We start from the raw sequence: 14,607 nt of genomic DNA, 5'->3' as shown, positions 1-14,607 counted from the left end.
TCTGTAATAGTAGCTCTCCATGAGTTTAGTATCCATCCTCCCCCCGCCCAGCATCCCTCCTTCCCCTGACCAGGATGCAGTTTGTTTCCCACCGTTATGGGAGGGGGCGGAGCACTACTGGCGTTTAGTTGAGGGGGAGGCAGAGGTGTCGTGTCAAATGCTCTGTAATGAGCAGGACAGTTCTAGACAATAAGGATTGTCCCTTACACTCAGGTATTTTATATCTTCTGTAGGACTATGTGACTATTTATTGGGACATTCTCAAGAAAAGAGAATAGCTTTAAGTTACCATGTTTAGAAATACTCAGTTATTCTTCATAGCACTAGTTCTTATTCTAATGTTCTCTGTACCCCAGCCCCCCCATTACCCACTCTCCCTATTCCCCCTCACCTCGGTTTTTTTAAGATTTTATTTATTTGTTTAACAGAGAGATACACATCGAGAGAAGGAACACAAGCAGGGGGAGTGGGAGAGGGAGAAGCAGGTTTCCCACTGAGCAAGGAGCCCGACACAGAGCTTAATCCCAGGACCCTGGGATCGTGACCCAAGTTGAAGGCAGACACTTGACGACTGAGCCCCCCAGCTGCCCCTCACCTCAGCTTTTTCATTTGCTTATACTTCTCATTTGTAATGAAATCGTTTCTGATCCCATCTCTCCTATAGCTAAACTTGCCCTGTAGAAACAGGTGCAAGCGTCTGAGTATTTCATTATGTCTTTTAGTGAACTAGTGCCCGAGAATTTGCTTATTGAAATAGCTGTTATAAATGACTTTCCTTTGGGGCATTATATTGCTTTCATAAAATTTGGTGTATAAGTAGATTATATTAGCTATGAACTTCATTTCAATATCGTTAATGGGCATATTGTGAAATACCTATTTATTTAGAGGAGGGGTGTTGATTTTGATAAGGTTGAGAACTGTGGATCTGTAGCTCAGTCACTTTTGGAGATCAAGAAGCCGCCCTATCCTGAGGTGGCTGTTTGCATCTGTCTGTAAAACAGTTCTTATGTTGAACCAAAACCCCTCTCCCTACATATCTAATGCTCAGTCCCGGGTATTCCCCCTCAGAGGTGTACTGGTTCAAGCCTAAATCCATGACCAGATAAGATCTTTCAGACATTTGAATATAGATGTCAATTCACTCCAACTCTTTGTAGGCGAACCCTGACCAGGTCATTTGACTATTAGTCTTAAAGCTTAGTTTTATGTCACTTAACCACCCTGGTCGCTCCACTTGCCTTCTCGTTCTCCTATAGTGGAAGAGGAGAGTTAAATGCAGTCATCCTGATAGATTCTAATCCTCAAGAAGGGTGGCACAGACCATTCTAATCTTTTTTATTCTGGGTTGATTAAGTGGGTTTTTTTGTTTGCCTTGTTCTGTTTTTGGAAGGCAGGGCGGTGGAATGTCACTACTGGGTATATGGAGTTTACTGTCACCGAAGACGGCAGGTAATATTTGCTGTGCTGGTGCTGAGCCGTCTCTCTCATTCCTTAGCTCCTCACCCAGATGTACAACCTCAGGTTCATATGGGGTGAATTCCACCTTCCTACAGATAGCTGACGTCTGTCTGAATCCAAATGCTGTTATCCGGGATGTTAGTGATCCCTCTTCCAAAAGTCTAATAAGGAGGTCCCTGTTGTCATTCAAGTAGGTGGTAAATTTACTGATGAGGAAAGGGGCTAAGAACAAATATTGCATTAAGCTATTAGCGTCCTCCCTCCAGGCTGAAGATGGAGGTCAGCTCCGGGCTCTGGGTTGAGGTCAGTCAGTTGGTCAGCTCAAACCTCCCGGCACAAGGGTTCAGTGCTTTTCTTTATCCGTGTAATCATCGAAGCATCCACCCATGTCCAGCCCACATTTCTCCGTCTTAACCACAAGCAGATCAAGAGAAACTTAGCAAATGCCTTTAAGTACAGTTATATTGTATTTTACTTCATTTCCTTAGTGTACGAGAATAATAGCTATGTCCAAGAGGGAAATTAGGTCAATGTAATTTGAGTAAGCCACCATTCCCTGAACTTCCTCCCCTCCACCAGCCCTGCACTCCAGCCACCCCAGACCACTCAGGATTCTCTGGGACCGCACAGTCCCCGACTCGGCTCGCTCGGCCTTGGTCTGCCTAGTGAGCCCAGCCTCACTAGGGCTTCTTTGGGGGAAGCCCCTGCTCCTCCTTCATAGCCCAGCCCTGGCATTGCCTTCAGAGGTTCCTTGACTCTCCTTCCCTTCTTAGCAGTTAGTTGCTTCCCTCTGTGCTCTGCCAGTATCTGGGGACTTGCCACCTGCCATACCAGCTGATGGGTTTAGCTTGCCTGTTTGCCTGAGTTTCTAGGCCGATGAATGTTGGTGTTCATCTTTTATCTCCAGCAGAGTACTTGGTCCAAGATAAGATAAGATAAGACCCCTTTAAGAAGGGGTCTGCCTGTTTGTTATTGTTCCACTGAATGGTTAGTTTTCTGTAAACAGTCTCCACCCCAGGTTTCACTGCCTCTTCTTCCTAGTCCTGGCCAACCTGCCTGTTGTGATCATTTCCTAAAGTTTTGCTGGGAATCTGTGTGATCTACAGTGTGTGATTTACACAATCTCTTTCTAACTTTTGAAATTAAAATGTATTTGTCCGTTGTCATGCTGCTGGCACTTTCCACATCTTTGATAATTCCTGACCCTACTAGTGACTTTTTAGAAATCTCATTTGCACATTCTCTTCCTAGATGAAACATATAATATGATCTAACTAGCCTAGAGATGGGTCTTCATTTAAATTATCTAGGATCTTTGGGTATCTGGATGCTAAGTCAGTTAGGCATCTGCCTTTGGCTCAGGTCATGATCCAGGGTCCTGGGATCAAGTCCTGCATCAGGCTCCCTGCTCTGGGAGTCTGCTTCTCCCTCTGCCCCTCCCCACTGCTTGTGTGCTCTCTCTCTCTCTTCTCATCCTCTCTCCCATGCTCGCTATATCTCTCTCAAATAGATAAAATCTTAAAATACCTAGGAACTTTGATGAAATCTCTCTACTTCTCCTTTTTTTCTTTTTAAGTAAACTCTATGCACAATGTGGGGCTTGAACTCTGGACCCCAAGATTGAGAGTTGCATGCTCTACGGACAGACAGCCAAGCGCCCCTCTTTATACTTGTCTTAAATCAAACTCACTTTTGTTTAATTCTTTTCAGCTAATTCCAGTTCCTTAAGCAAAGAATAGTGCCATAAGAGCTGATGAGTTCTCCATTCATGTTGCCATCCACTGGCTTTGTTGCCCCATTGTCCCAAGTAGCCGAGACCATTGGCCTGTCCTTGATCATCACCTTGATTCAGACGTAACTTTTTAGCTCTTGGTTCTGTTCTACATTCTGTTTTCTGTTGTTTTGGTTTTGTGACACACATTTGTCTACTTGGGGGCATTATCTCCTGGTTGCTCTGCTTACATGTTTGTGGCAGCCTTTCCTATCTGTTGCTATGTCTGTCTTCCCAGGTTTCTTATTAAAGGAAGTATTCAAATTCAGACCTTGGTTAATGCTGAAATTTAAATATCCTTCCTTTGTTTAGATGACTGTGGCTTTGAGAAACACTGAACACCTCTTCTATTTCTGTAGAAGTATAAGTATTCTTGAGGGGGAAATGTCTGCATAGAAAGGTACAGTTTGGTCTGTCCCCCAAGGGGCCAAACATAGTGTGACCAAGCCTCAAAGCATGTTTTCATCATTATTTCATGTGTATAATAGGAAACATGTTGTGGGGAAAACAGTTGATGGACATCATAGGTACACCAGTGTTTTTCTAGTTCAGACTGGTTATACCTGAACATGCAAGAAACGGCAGGGTGTTAGATTTGAAGCCAGAAAGCCACCCTGGGCTGCGTGGGTCCACGCTGGTTTGATGTACTCCAGGAGTCGCCTGTCGCTCTGTGCTTAAATTCTTTTTGAGTGGCGCCATGGTCTCAAACAGGGAGCACTTCGCAGGTAATAACAGCAAATATTTTGTCTTCAACACAGCGCTTATAAGGTAAGGATTTTGTAGGTGCCTTTTTTATTTGCATAATGGAAGGATTTGGGGTTGAAATTGACCATCCTGATTTCAGATAACAAAAAGAACTATTTAGATAGAAGATTCATCTTGTGCTTACCTCACGAAATTCTTTTTGGTCTGTTATGTGCCATAAATGCAGGAGACTCTTGTAATTCAGTGTTTGGATGAGTCTAGAGTTTATTGATGTGAAGAAAAGTCAACATTAAATGAAAGAAGGGCTTTTAAGAAGCCCATTATGACCACTTATAATGGAAAATGTAGTTCCCATTAGAGATTGATTTAAGGAGCTCTGGTTCTTCGGTGAAGCATGAAGGCTGCTCTGTGGTGCTCCGTGCAAATCATTTTTACAGCATCCTTTGCCGCTCTCTTCCTGGTTAATCTGTTGGTGCGTCTGGACCTGAAAGGGCTGCATATGTCTTGTTTAAGGAATACAAAAATCCCCAGACATTTAAAAGAAATCAAAGATTAGTATATTTTTTGTTTATCAAAGAGAATACTTAAAAAAATAAAAAAAGCTTCGCAAATTCTAAACAGACGCAGCGGCACCAGATGTCCATTCTTGGATCATTTAATCTTTCTCTCTTGTGCTTCTTCTTGTCAATATTTTTCCACTAGAACCAAATATTAGTTTCTGGCTCAGCTTGCAATATAAAAATTTTCCAATTAGATTGTTATGACTTCATTTTTATTCATGAGGAGAAATCTAATAAACAGGGATCATCACATATGGCGGCATGCAGGAGAGGTACTTTAAAATAAACCACCTGGCCCAGGGCAGGGATTCTCATCTTTTCTGGAGTCGGAGAGAGACTGGTTTGCATCTATATCCCTTGCCCCCACTTTATTTATTTATTTGCCTCCAAGTAATTCTTAATTGTTGGTTGGGGTGGGGGGAAATTCTTGGATTTATATCAGTCAGCCATATAATTGACCTCACCCCAAGCTGGATTAATTCCTCCCTTAGCTTTTATGTTGGTTTACTGCCTAGTTCTGTGTTAAGTATTTAGGGATGTAAAAGGAAATTGTGAAACATGGTGGGTTTTGTGTGACCCGAAGGAGCTTTTGATTTGTTTGTGGCTGAGAAGGCTAAGGGAAGCAGCATGGTCACACAGTGAATGACTAAGTGCTTCACGGGGAAATAAGCTCCTGAGGGAGAGAGAGAGAGGAGAGCACCCAAGTGGTCAGGGAAGGCTTTAGAGCAGAACTCGGCCTTGTGCTAGATCTGTTCAGATAGAGGAGTGTAGTCAGGTCACCTGAAGCTTGAAGAAAGAGTAAGGATTATGGTGCAGAGTCAGTGCAGGGGAGGGTAAAGGGACCCCACTGGGTTCAGGCCACAGTGTGAGACTGAGCTCGGGAGAGCTGGACACCACGGTCTTTTCTTTCTTTCATCACCCAGCTTCTTCTTCTTCTTTTAATTAACATATAATGTATTATTTGTCCCAGGGGTACAGGTCTGTGAATCATCAGGTTTACACACTTCACAGCACTCACCATAGCACATACCCTCCCCAATGTCCATAACCCACCACTCTCTCCCTGCCCCCCACCCCAGCAACCCTTAGTTTGTTTCGTGAGATTAAGAGTCTCTTATGGTTTGTCTCCCTCCCGATCCCATCTTGTTTCATTTTTTCCTTCCCTACCCCCCACAACCCTCCACCCTGCCTCTCAAATTCCTCATACCAGGGAGATATATGATAATTGTCTTTCTCTGATTGACTTATTTCACTCAGAATAATACCCTCTAGTTCCATTCCTGTCATTGTAAATGGCAAGATTTCATTTCTTTTAATAGCTGCATAGTATTCCATTATAGCTATACACACCACATCTTCTCTTTATCCATTCATCTGTTGATGGACATCTAGGTTCTTTCCATAGTTTGGCTATTGTGGACATTGCTGCTATAAACATTCGGGTGCATGTGCCCCCTCGGGTCACCACATTTGTATCTTTAGGGTAAATACTCAGTAACATCACCCAGCTTCTTGAATGAACGCTCGTTCCTTGAGGCATGGCTTCGACCCCTACCCCTCCCCTGGTGCTGTCCTGTGGGAGGGCTCAGTGGCCCCCTCCCCCCACACCCAGCTACATTTGCTCTGACCTGCAGACTCTTTGCTGAGGCATTGGGTGCTGTTGATTCTAGACTGCTTTTTCTCACTCATTTCCAAATATTTCTGACTCCAAAGGTTATTGAAAGGCATCGAAGCGTGCACCAAACTGGATTTAAATCATTTCTCCACCACAGCTGGTGCTGTGAAACTAGGGAAATTAGTATCTCTCAACCTCCATTTAGTGGAAATAAGGATACTGAACTTACAGTATGGTTGTAAGGATTAAAAGAGATAACGTGTGGATAATACGTTGAAGTAAATAACTTCTGGTAGGCAGGCATTATGATTGGTTTTCTTTTCTTTTTTTTTTTTTTAAAGGTTTTCTTTATTTTTTTTTTATTTATTTGTCAGAGAGAGAGAGGAGCGAGAGTGAGCACAAGTAGACAGAGTGGCAGGCAGAGGCAGAGGGAGAAGCAGGCTCCCTGCCGAGCAAGGAGCCCGATGTGGGACTCGATCCCAGGATGCTGGGATCATGACCTGAGCCGAAGGCAGCTGCTTAACCAACTGAGCCACCCAGGCGTCCCATGGTTTGCTTTTCTTAACTGGTAGCCACTTTGTCCTTCTTGCTTGAACGTGTCTTGTTCTTTTTCTGTCCGTACCTACACCCAGCCGATCCGTCTTTCTGGAATTTTCTCTCTCTTCTTTTTACCTATTGAAATCCTCAGGGCCCTTAAAGACTTACTTTATCACCTTGATCCAGAGTGAACTTTGTGTCTTCTCTATTCTTACTATCTTTATTTGGACAACTCCAAGTTACTACCTTACATTTTAGTGTTTTGCACACATCTTATTTTCCCTATTGTGTGATAAAGTCTTCTAGAAAGACACATCAGAGACATCAGGGACTTGGCAGAAAAGCCATCAGTTCAGACTGTGATCCATTGTTTCCATGGAGGGCTTTGTCCATAGCTGTCATGTTTGCAGGGTGTTATTGTATTTTTGCTTTCTTGTTTGTTTGCTTTTCTTTTCTTTCTTTTTTTTTTTTTTCTGACTTAACCACAACCATACACTGATGATTTCTAAATCTTTTGCCCTAGCCCTCACCATGCTTATGTGCTTGAAATGCAATCAAATATCTGATGAGTGTCTCTAGCTGACTATCCCATGGGCACCTTGAAGGCAATGTGTCTAAAACCTGTTCTTTTATCTGTTTCTGCGCCCTGACCCACACCCGGTTTGCCCCTTCATGTTGATGGTGTTTCAGTCTGTGGTGTCACTGTCTACCCAGCCCCTGCGGCAGAAGCTTGGATGGCATTCTTCATCTTGCCTTTCTGATGTTGTCCACACTGAAGGAGTCACCAGACCTTGACTCATTGGCCTCCTAAGTTTTTCTTGAGTGCATCCCCCACTCTTTCTGTGTTGGATACTGCTGCCTTAATATAGGCTTCCTCTCTGAACTAGTTTTACTGTAGTTTCTTCCTAACAGATCTATTTCACACTCACTCAACCCTCTCAAGTCCATCCTTCCAGTGTGGGTGTATCACAGTCCCTCGTGTAAAACACTTTGGTGATTTCCTTCCATGTACATCAGGGATGAGAAAATTGATCTGATCTCCTGTTGATCAATTCAGTAACGTCTGTAGCAAGTAAGACACTCTTGCTTAGTGATGTCTGACGTAGGAGCCGCGAAGGGGCACGCAGCACATAATGCATAGCCAGGATTAAGATCAAGCTCTTTAGTGGGACATAAACGGCCGGCCATGCCCCTAATCCTGACTTTGTCTTCATCCCCACCCCCACCATTGCCCTGCTTCACATTTAATCCTGGAGCAGCAGAGAAGTACTGTTCTTCTTGTGTTGTTCATGCTAGACCTGCTTCCCCGTACCCTTAGTAGGAGATCCATCCTCATCCTTGCAATCTTGGTGTGCATGAGGAGTCAAGGGGGTGGGCCGTGCATGAGGCTGAGAGTGCTTCCTTTGGATGCTCCTGGCACCGGTGTCTCCTCCATAGTGGTCAGTATCCCATGCTCTGAAACCCTAAGCATCTCCCTTGTAAGGCAGTAAACTCTGTTAGGGCAAATATCATGGCTTATTTATCTTTGGCCTCTGATACTGGTCACACAATACCTTCCATGGAATGTGTATTGTGAATTAAATTGTTCTTCAAAGGGGCACTTGGCTGGCTTAATAGAGCATGTGGCTCTTGACCTCAGGGTTGGGGACTTGAGCCCCACACTGGGTATAGCAATTGCTTCAAAGTCTTTAAAAAAAAATCATTCATTGAATTGAATTAGCAAGTAGTTTTGATTGATGAACGTTCTTTGCTTTTACTTTGATACTCCTCAGAATGAGAGGATAGATTTTAGGGAAGGTTAATGCTTTGCAGAAAATTTAGGTTAGTGAATCAGGCAGAAAGTAGACATTGGAAATTTTTGAGCAGGGCTGTGGTATGATGAAAGTGGTATTTAAGGAAGGTTGATCTGGAGACAACCTTTTATTATAGGTTTTAGGTGCTCCTGGGAAGCCTAGGTGAGGGTAGCAGGGTGGGGAGAGGGAGAGGCAGAGACAAGCATAAAGCCATTTTGAAGACTAGCTTCCGGAGGCTTTGTACTTTCATTTCCACATTTGCTCAAGTGGGATGTAGTCACTGGCATGTTCCCGAAAATAAAATGGGACACTGATGTTATTTTTAAAGAAAGAACATTCTTGTAAAACACCTAAGTGATCCATTTTTCATAATTATGTATGAGATCTATTCATGATCAATTACTTATAAAGTGATTATGAATTCATAAATTTCAAAAAAAATTAGCTCTTCTGCATAGGCAGCCTAAAATCTTCAAAAATCAGTGATTTTCATTTTAGCACATTTTGAAATAATTGTTAATTGTGAGGAAAATACTTCAGTTTTTTTTCCAGCTACCTTTTAGTTTAACACTTCCATCCTGATGGTAGGTTTTAATCCCCCCTACACCGTGAACATTTGCATTTTGTGTATTACTCATGTGACCTCGTTTACTGGTTCAAATTTATCTTCTGTTTGCGGTGGGCCATGTAGTTCCTCTCTGCTTTATTCTTCATCTCGGCTATTATAAACTTCATAATTTACAGTCACTTTGTTGTTTTTTTATTACAGGGTTATGACTCACTGATAAAAAAGAAGGACTTCTCCAAATACTTCGCGTTGTGATTGTGTATGATGGATACCAAGGAAGAAAAGAAGGAACGGAAACAAAGTTATTTTGCGCGGTAAGCGTTGCTTTGCAAAATTATCATCAGTATTTAAATGTTTGAGGAGGGACTTTGTCTTCAAGTGTAAGTTGGCAGTCTGTGTTTGGAGAGTGTTTGTAAAGAAAGCAGGTGTCCAATAGGAGTTAAGTGGGCTTTGTTTTCATCTTTTTTCTTGCTTGCAGTAGAGGAAGAACATTCGGTGCTTGTCTTTCCATATTTGACGGTTATCCCGGGCCGGTCATTACGCACTGAGCTGCATGTTGCTTGGGACCCCGCATTTAGCAACCTACATGAAATCTTAGATCCTAAATGCTTCATTCCTGCTGCTCTAGTAGCTTACTTGGTTTAGCTATAACTAAAAGTCTATGACCTATTTAAAGCTTATTATCTTGTTGGAAGTCCGTTCCTGAAAAGTATTTTTGTAGTTAGGTGGAATAGATGAAATTCTGCCATTGGAGCTCATGTCATTACTCACGCTGAACTCATGCAACATACACGCAGTTCTTGGTTTGTGAATAGATGTAATCTAGTAGATGATCAATTACTCTTCACAGATTTAGCCGTATATTGGGCAACTACTCATCACAATAAAGTACATGATATGCTAAAACATTTACCATTTTGATAGAATGTTTTCAAACTCAAAGTGAGAACACATAGGCTTAAAATTATCATTATGGTCTCCTAAATCGAATCATTTCTTAAGAACTGAATTCAGCCTCACCACATTCCCAGTCTGTGCTTGTTAAAGATGCGATTATCATATGGCTTCACTCATATGTGGAACATAAGCAGTAGCACGAGGGACCATAGGGCAAGGGAGGCAAATCTGAAGGGGGAGAAATCAGAGAGGGATATGGACCATGAGAGACTATGGACTCTGGGAAACAAACTTAGGGTTTCAGAGGGGAGGGGGATGGGGGGACGGGGTAGCAGGGTGATGGGTATTGAGGAGGGTGCGTGTTGTGACGACCACTGGGTGTTACGCATAAATGATGAATGAATCACTGAACACTACATCAAAATCTAATGATGTACTATGCAGTGGCTAACTGAACATAATTTTAAAAAATCAGTATGTTGTATACCTGAAACTTATACAATATTATATGTCAAATTTATGTCAATAAAAAACAAGGCCCCACCAAGGAAAAAAAAGATGCTTTTCTTGTTTTCCAAATGTAAGCCTTTGAAACTGAAAACCAAAAATTTTTGTTGATATTTTTTTATCCAGAAATAAAGCTAGGTTCTAGATTATTAATAGGAAAAGGAAGGAAATAAACTTTTAAGGAACTAAAATGTGTAAAGTTCTTTACTTATTATTTTATTTATCTTCACAATAAACCTAACCTACATTTCCCCCTATTTTACCAGTGAGGTAACTAAGACCAAGAAAGCATTTTGCCCATTTCATGCAGCAGAAAAGTCAGTATTCGAATATTGGCGTGCCCCAGTGAGTAATAGTAAACCGTGAGTAAGAGTTTTTGGAAAGCAAGAGTTAAACGACTTACTGTAGTGTGATGTTTTCCACTATTAAGACTGCAGAGTTGGGGCGCCTGGGTGGCTCAGTGGGTTAAGCCTCTGTCTTCGGCTCAGGTCATGATCCCAGGGTCCTGGGATTGAGCCCCACATCAGGCTTTCTGCTCAGCAGGGTGCCTGCTTCCCCCTCTCTCTGCCTGCCTCTCTTCCTACTTGTGATCTCTCTCTGCCAAGTAAATAAATAAAATCTTTAAAAAAAAAAAAAGGACTACAGATTAGCAAGATTGGGAAAGGAAGAAATCAGGCATCTAATGGGTGGAACATTAGACAGAAGGCACTTAAAATAAGGACCATATAGTGATGTTTAAAAACACTTTATTTTGAGATAGTTACAGATCACATAGAGTTGTAAGACGTATTATGGAGAGCTACCCCATACCCTTCATCCAGTTTCCCACAATGAGACCCCCTTATATAACTGTCCTGTAATATGGCCATTAAGAAGTTGACATGGATGCAGTCCACTAACCTTACTCAGATTTCACCAGGGTTACAAGCATTCATTTGTGTATTTGTGTGTATCTAGTTCTGTGTAATCACATCACGTGTACAGAGTTGTGTGGCCATATCAAGATCGAGATACAGATCAGACAGGTCTCTTGGGCTACCCTCCTGTAGTGGCATTCCCTTCCTTCCCTCTGCTTGCCACCCCCGACAACCACGAATCTGTTCTCAGTTTCTGTAATGTGTCATTACAGAAATATTACAGAAATGGAATCCTATGACATGTAACCTTCTGAGGTGAGATTTTTTTCACTTAGTGCGGTTCCCTTGTGTTTTAGACCACTCAGACTGCTGTAACAAAACACCATAGACCGGGTGGCTGATAAACAACAGAAATGTATTTCTCAGAGTTCTGGAGGTTGCGAGTCCAAGACCACTGTGCCAGGTTCTGTGCTGAGAGGCTGCTTCCTGGGTCATCTAAGGCCGTCTTCTCGCTCTAACCTCACATGGCATAAGGGGCAAGGAGCTTTTTCATACCTCTTTTATAAGGGCACTTATCTCATCCATGAAGACTCCACCCTCATGACTTAATCACCCCCAAAGGCTCCACCTCCCAACACCATCACATTTGGCATTAGGTTTGAACATGTGAATTTTGAGGGTACACAACATTCAGATCATAGCATTTGAGATCTGTTCAAGATGTTGCATGTATCAATAGTTTGTTCTGATTTATTGCTGAGTAGTATTCCATGGTGTGCCTATATCACAATTTTCAAGTATTTGCCTATTGAAGGACATTTGGGTTATATCCAATTTAGAGCTATTACAGATCAAGCCACTAGGATCATTTGTGTACAAGTTAATTTTTCTGGGATAAATGCTCAGGAGTGGAATTGCTGGGTCAGATGGTAAGGGCATGTTTAATTTTGCAAGAAAGTGCCATCCCCTTTTTCAGAGTGGCTGTACCACTTTATATGCCTTCCCATTAGCATTGCATAAATGACCCAGTTTCTCCACATCCTCCTCAGCATTTGGTATTATCACTCTTTCTTATTTTTAGCCATTCTGATAAATGTATGTTTAATTTGTATTTCTTTAATGACCAGAGAGGCTGAACATCTTTTCGTGTGTTTTCGTGTGTTTATTAGTTGTCTCTCTAGCTGCAGAGCAGTGCCTTTTCATGTCTTTTGCCTATTTCCTTATTGTTGAGTTTTTTTTCTTTATGCACTCTAGATACTAGTCCTTTGATGGAGGGTTTGTAGCTCTTTTCTCCCAGTTTGTAGCTTTTGTTTTCCTCTTCTTAGCAGCATCTGTTACAAGAGCACAAGTTTTTACTTTTGATACGATTCAGTTTATTAGTGTTTACTTTTATGGATTATGCTTTGGCTTTACCCAGCTGTAGGTCCTAAAGATTTGCTTTTTTTTTTTCTCCTACATGTTTTATAATACTGTGTTTTATACTTGCCAGTCATCCATTTGGTAATAATTTTTATATGAGATACAAGTTCGGTCAACGTGTTTTCTTTTCTTTCTGCTTATAGATGCCCTAGATAGTGATTTGGAAAGCTTCGGTGCCTTCTCAACCTTGAATGCACACTGATTCCAACAGGAAGGGTGACGGTTGGTTCAAAACCTACTCAAAGTTAATCCCTCTAGTGTCTAAGATGTAGAATAAGGGGAACCCCTTCAACAGAGAATGAAAGAGGAAACTGTTCTGGAAGAACAGCACCATTTTTTTTTTTTCAGCTCAGAAATGCAAAATTTAATTGTCATGCTTGCCTTGACCTCTTGTGACAAGTATTCTAACAATGAAAAGGAAAACGTCCAAAAATTCAGTATGACCTTATAAGCATAAGGATAACAGGCCAAGAACAAACATCAGTGATGCTGTTCCAACAGCACGCTAACAGGATTAGTTGTAGGAACTGAGAGACGGAGAGAGAGAACAGACAAATCTGTAGTTTAGTTGTTACCGTGCATTGGTGGCCAAAAATGGTCAAGCTATTAAAAGCAAAAGGGAAGCCAGAAAACCCTCCAGTATCAGAAAAGAGGCAACCAATGCTAATACTCTTTTCAAATGCTTTCTGACTAAATGGTGGAATTACCATAATATGGAATTACCAACAGGACCTACTTGAAAGTCAGTTTCTGACAACAGGGCTGATTTCCCTGGAGCAGTGTGTATAAGGGCAGTCCAAGCAAGATTGCCACAGCAGAATGTTGAGTCAGACCAAGGGTAAGGCTGAACTGATGAAATCACACCACCTGACATAAATCTCTACTAGTGTACAGAGGAGATCAAAAGAAGGTTTGTCCTTATTTCTACCTGTTACCATAATATGTATCTGAAACCCCAAAAATTGCTTTTAAACTCTGTTCCCCCTCTCTTCATCCCTTTTTCCTTCCATGTCATTAAATAGCCTCTATTTCTTTGGTGTACTTTTTTTACCATGTGGTTTCATGAACATTGTATGCTTCACGTGTTTGGTAAATAATCCTTTATCTACCTCCTTTGCTGAGGTTCTTCTCCCTCTCTCGGAATTTAACACCGAAGCAAAGTCAAGTTTAAAAGAGCCCATTTTAATCATTTTTGGATTGAAATTAGTGATTTGAGGATCACCCAATACTTCCTTTCTTATAATTTATCTTGAAATATGCCGATATAACTCTAAATGGAAGGGTGAATTAGCTTTACTACCAGATAGATTTATTTTGCGTAAGCGCTTAAGAGTTTTCAGGATCTCCTGGCCTGGTCCACCTGGTTTTCAGGATCTTTGGTGTTGTTTTATACCAGTTGTCTATTCCGGATTGAATGATTCATGAGACCGTTCCCCATGCTCTTGCAAAGAATTTGTGTATACAGAATTAGTGTATTATATATGTGGATTAATTCCATGATACTTGACAGATCTTGCAACTAAATGAAAAACTGAGTTATTAAAGCAGATTGTACTCCCTGTGTGATCCTCTGCAGTGTTCATTATTCATTATGGCCCCTGCTCCCCCTCCTTCCCCTTACAGTTGGAATGCATTCTTTTTTTTTTTTTTCAGTAGTGCCAAACACTATTTCTTCCACACATTGACATTATATGGCTTTTGCAGAATTTAGAACCCATTTGGTGTGTTTTTGTGCAGGTCTATGTTCTTTGTGTGTTTGAACATTTTTTAAAAAACAGCATTCAGGATTGAGGGGTAATGTAGGATATCAAAAATATATTTTCAGTGAACCTAAAGTGGTGTTTTGTGGGAGATTTACTTTTCCCCTTTGCTGAGGTCTGATGGGGCCTGTACATAGACACTGAGTGGTAGAGGCTC

The 14,607-nt window shown here is 41.6% G+C and overlaps 1 protein-coding gene across 3 annotated transcripts in view; it reads left to right on the top strand.

Annotated features, from left to right (window-relative positions):
* NCOA7 (nuclear receptor coactivator 7) overlaps positions 1-14,607 on the top strand; it is a gene marked incomplete at its 5' end in the record, with an annotated part of 156,783 nt that overhangs the window by 23,742 nt on the left and 118,434 nt on the right. For all 3 annotated transcript variants that reach the window (XM_080805533.1, XM_080805534.1, XM_080805532.1), the window contains one exon: positions 9,212-9,324. In XM_080805533.1, the coding sequence (XP_080661659.1) occupies positions 9,272-9,324 (53 nt within the window). The remainder of the gene's footprint in view (positions 1-9,211; positions 9,325-14,607) is intronic.

Source organism: Martes martes (assembly GCF_963455335.1).
Source record: "Martes martes genome assembly, chromosome: 6".
Taxonomy (NCBI): domain Eukaryota; kingdom Metazoa; phylum Chordata; class Mammalia; order Carnivora; family Mustelidae; genus Martes; species Martes martes.
The sequence above is the reverse complement of the archived record's forward strand: the minus strand, read 5'-3'. Positions and strand labels throughout refer to the sequence as shown.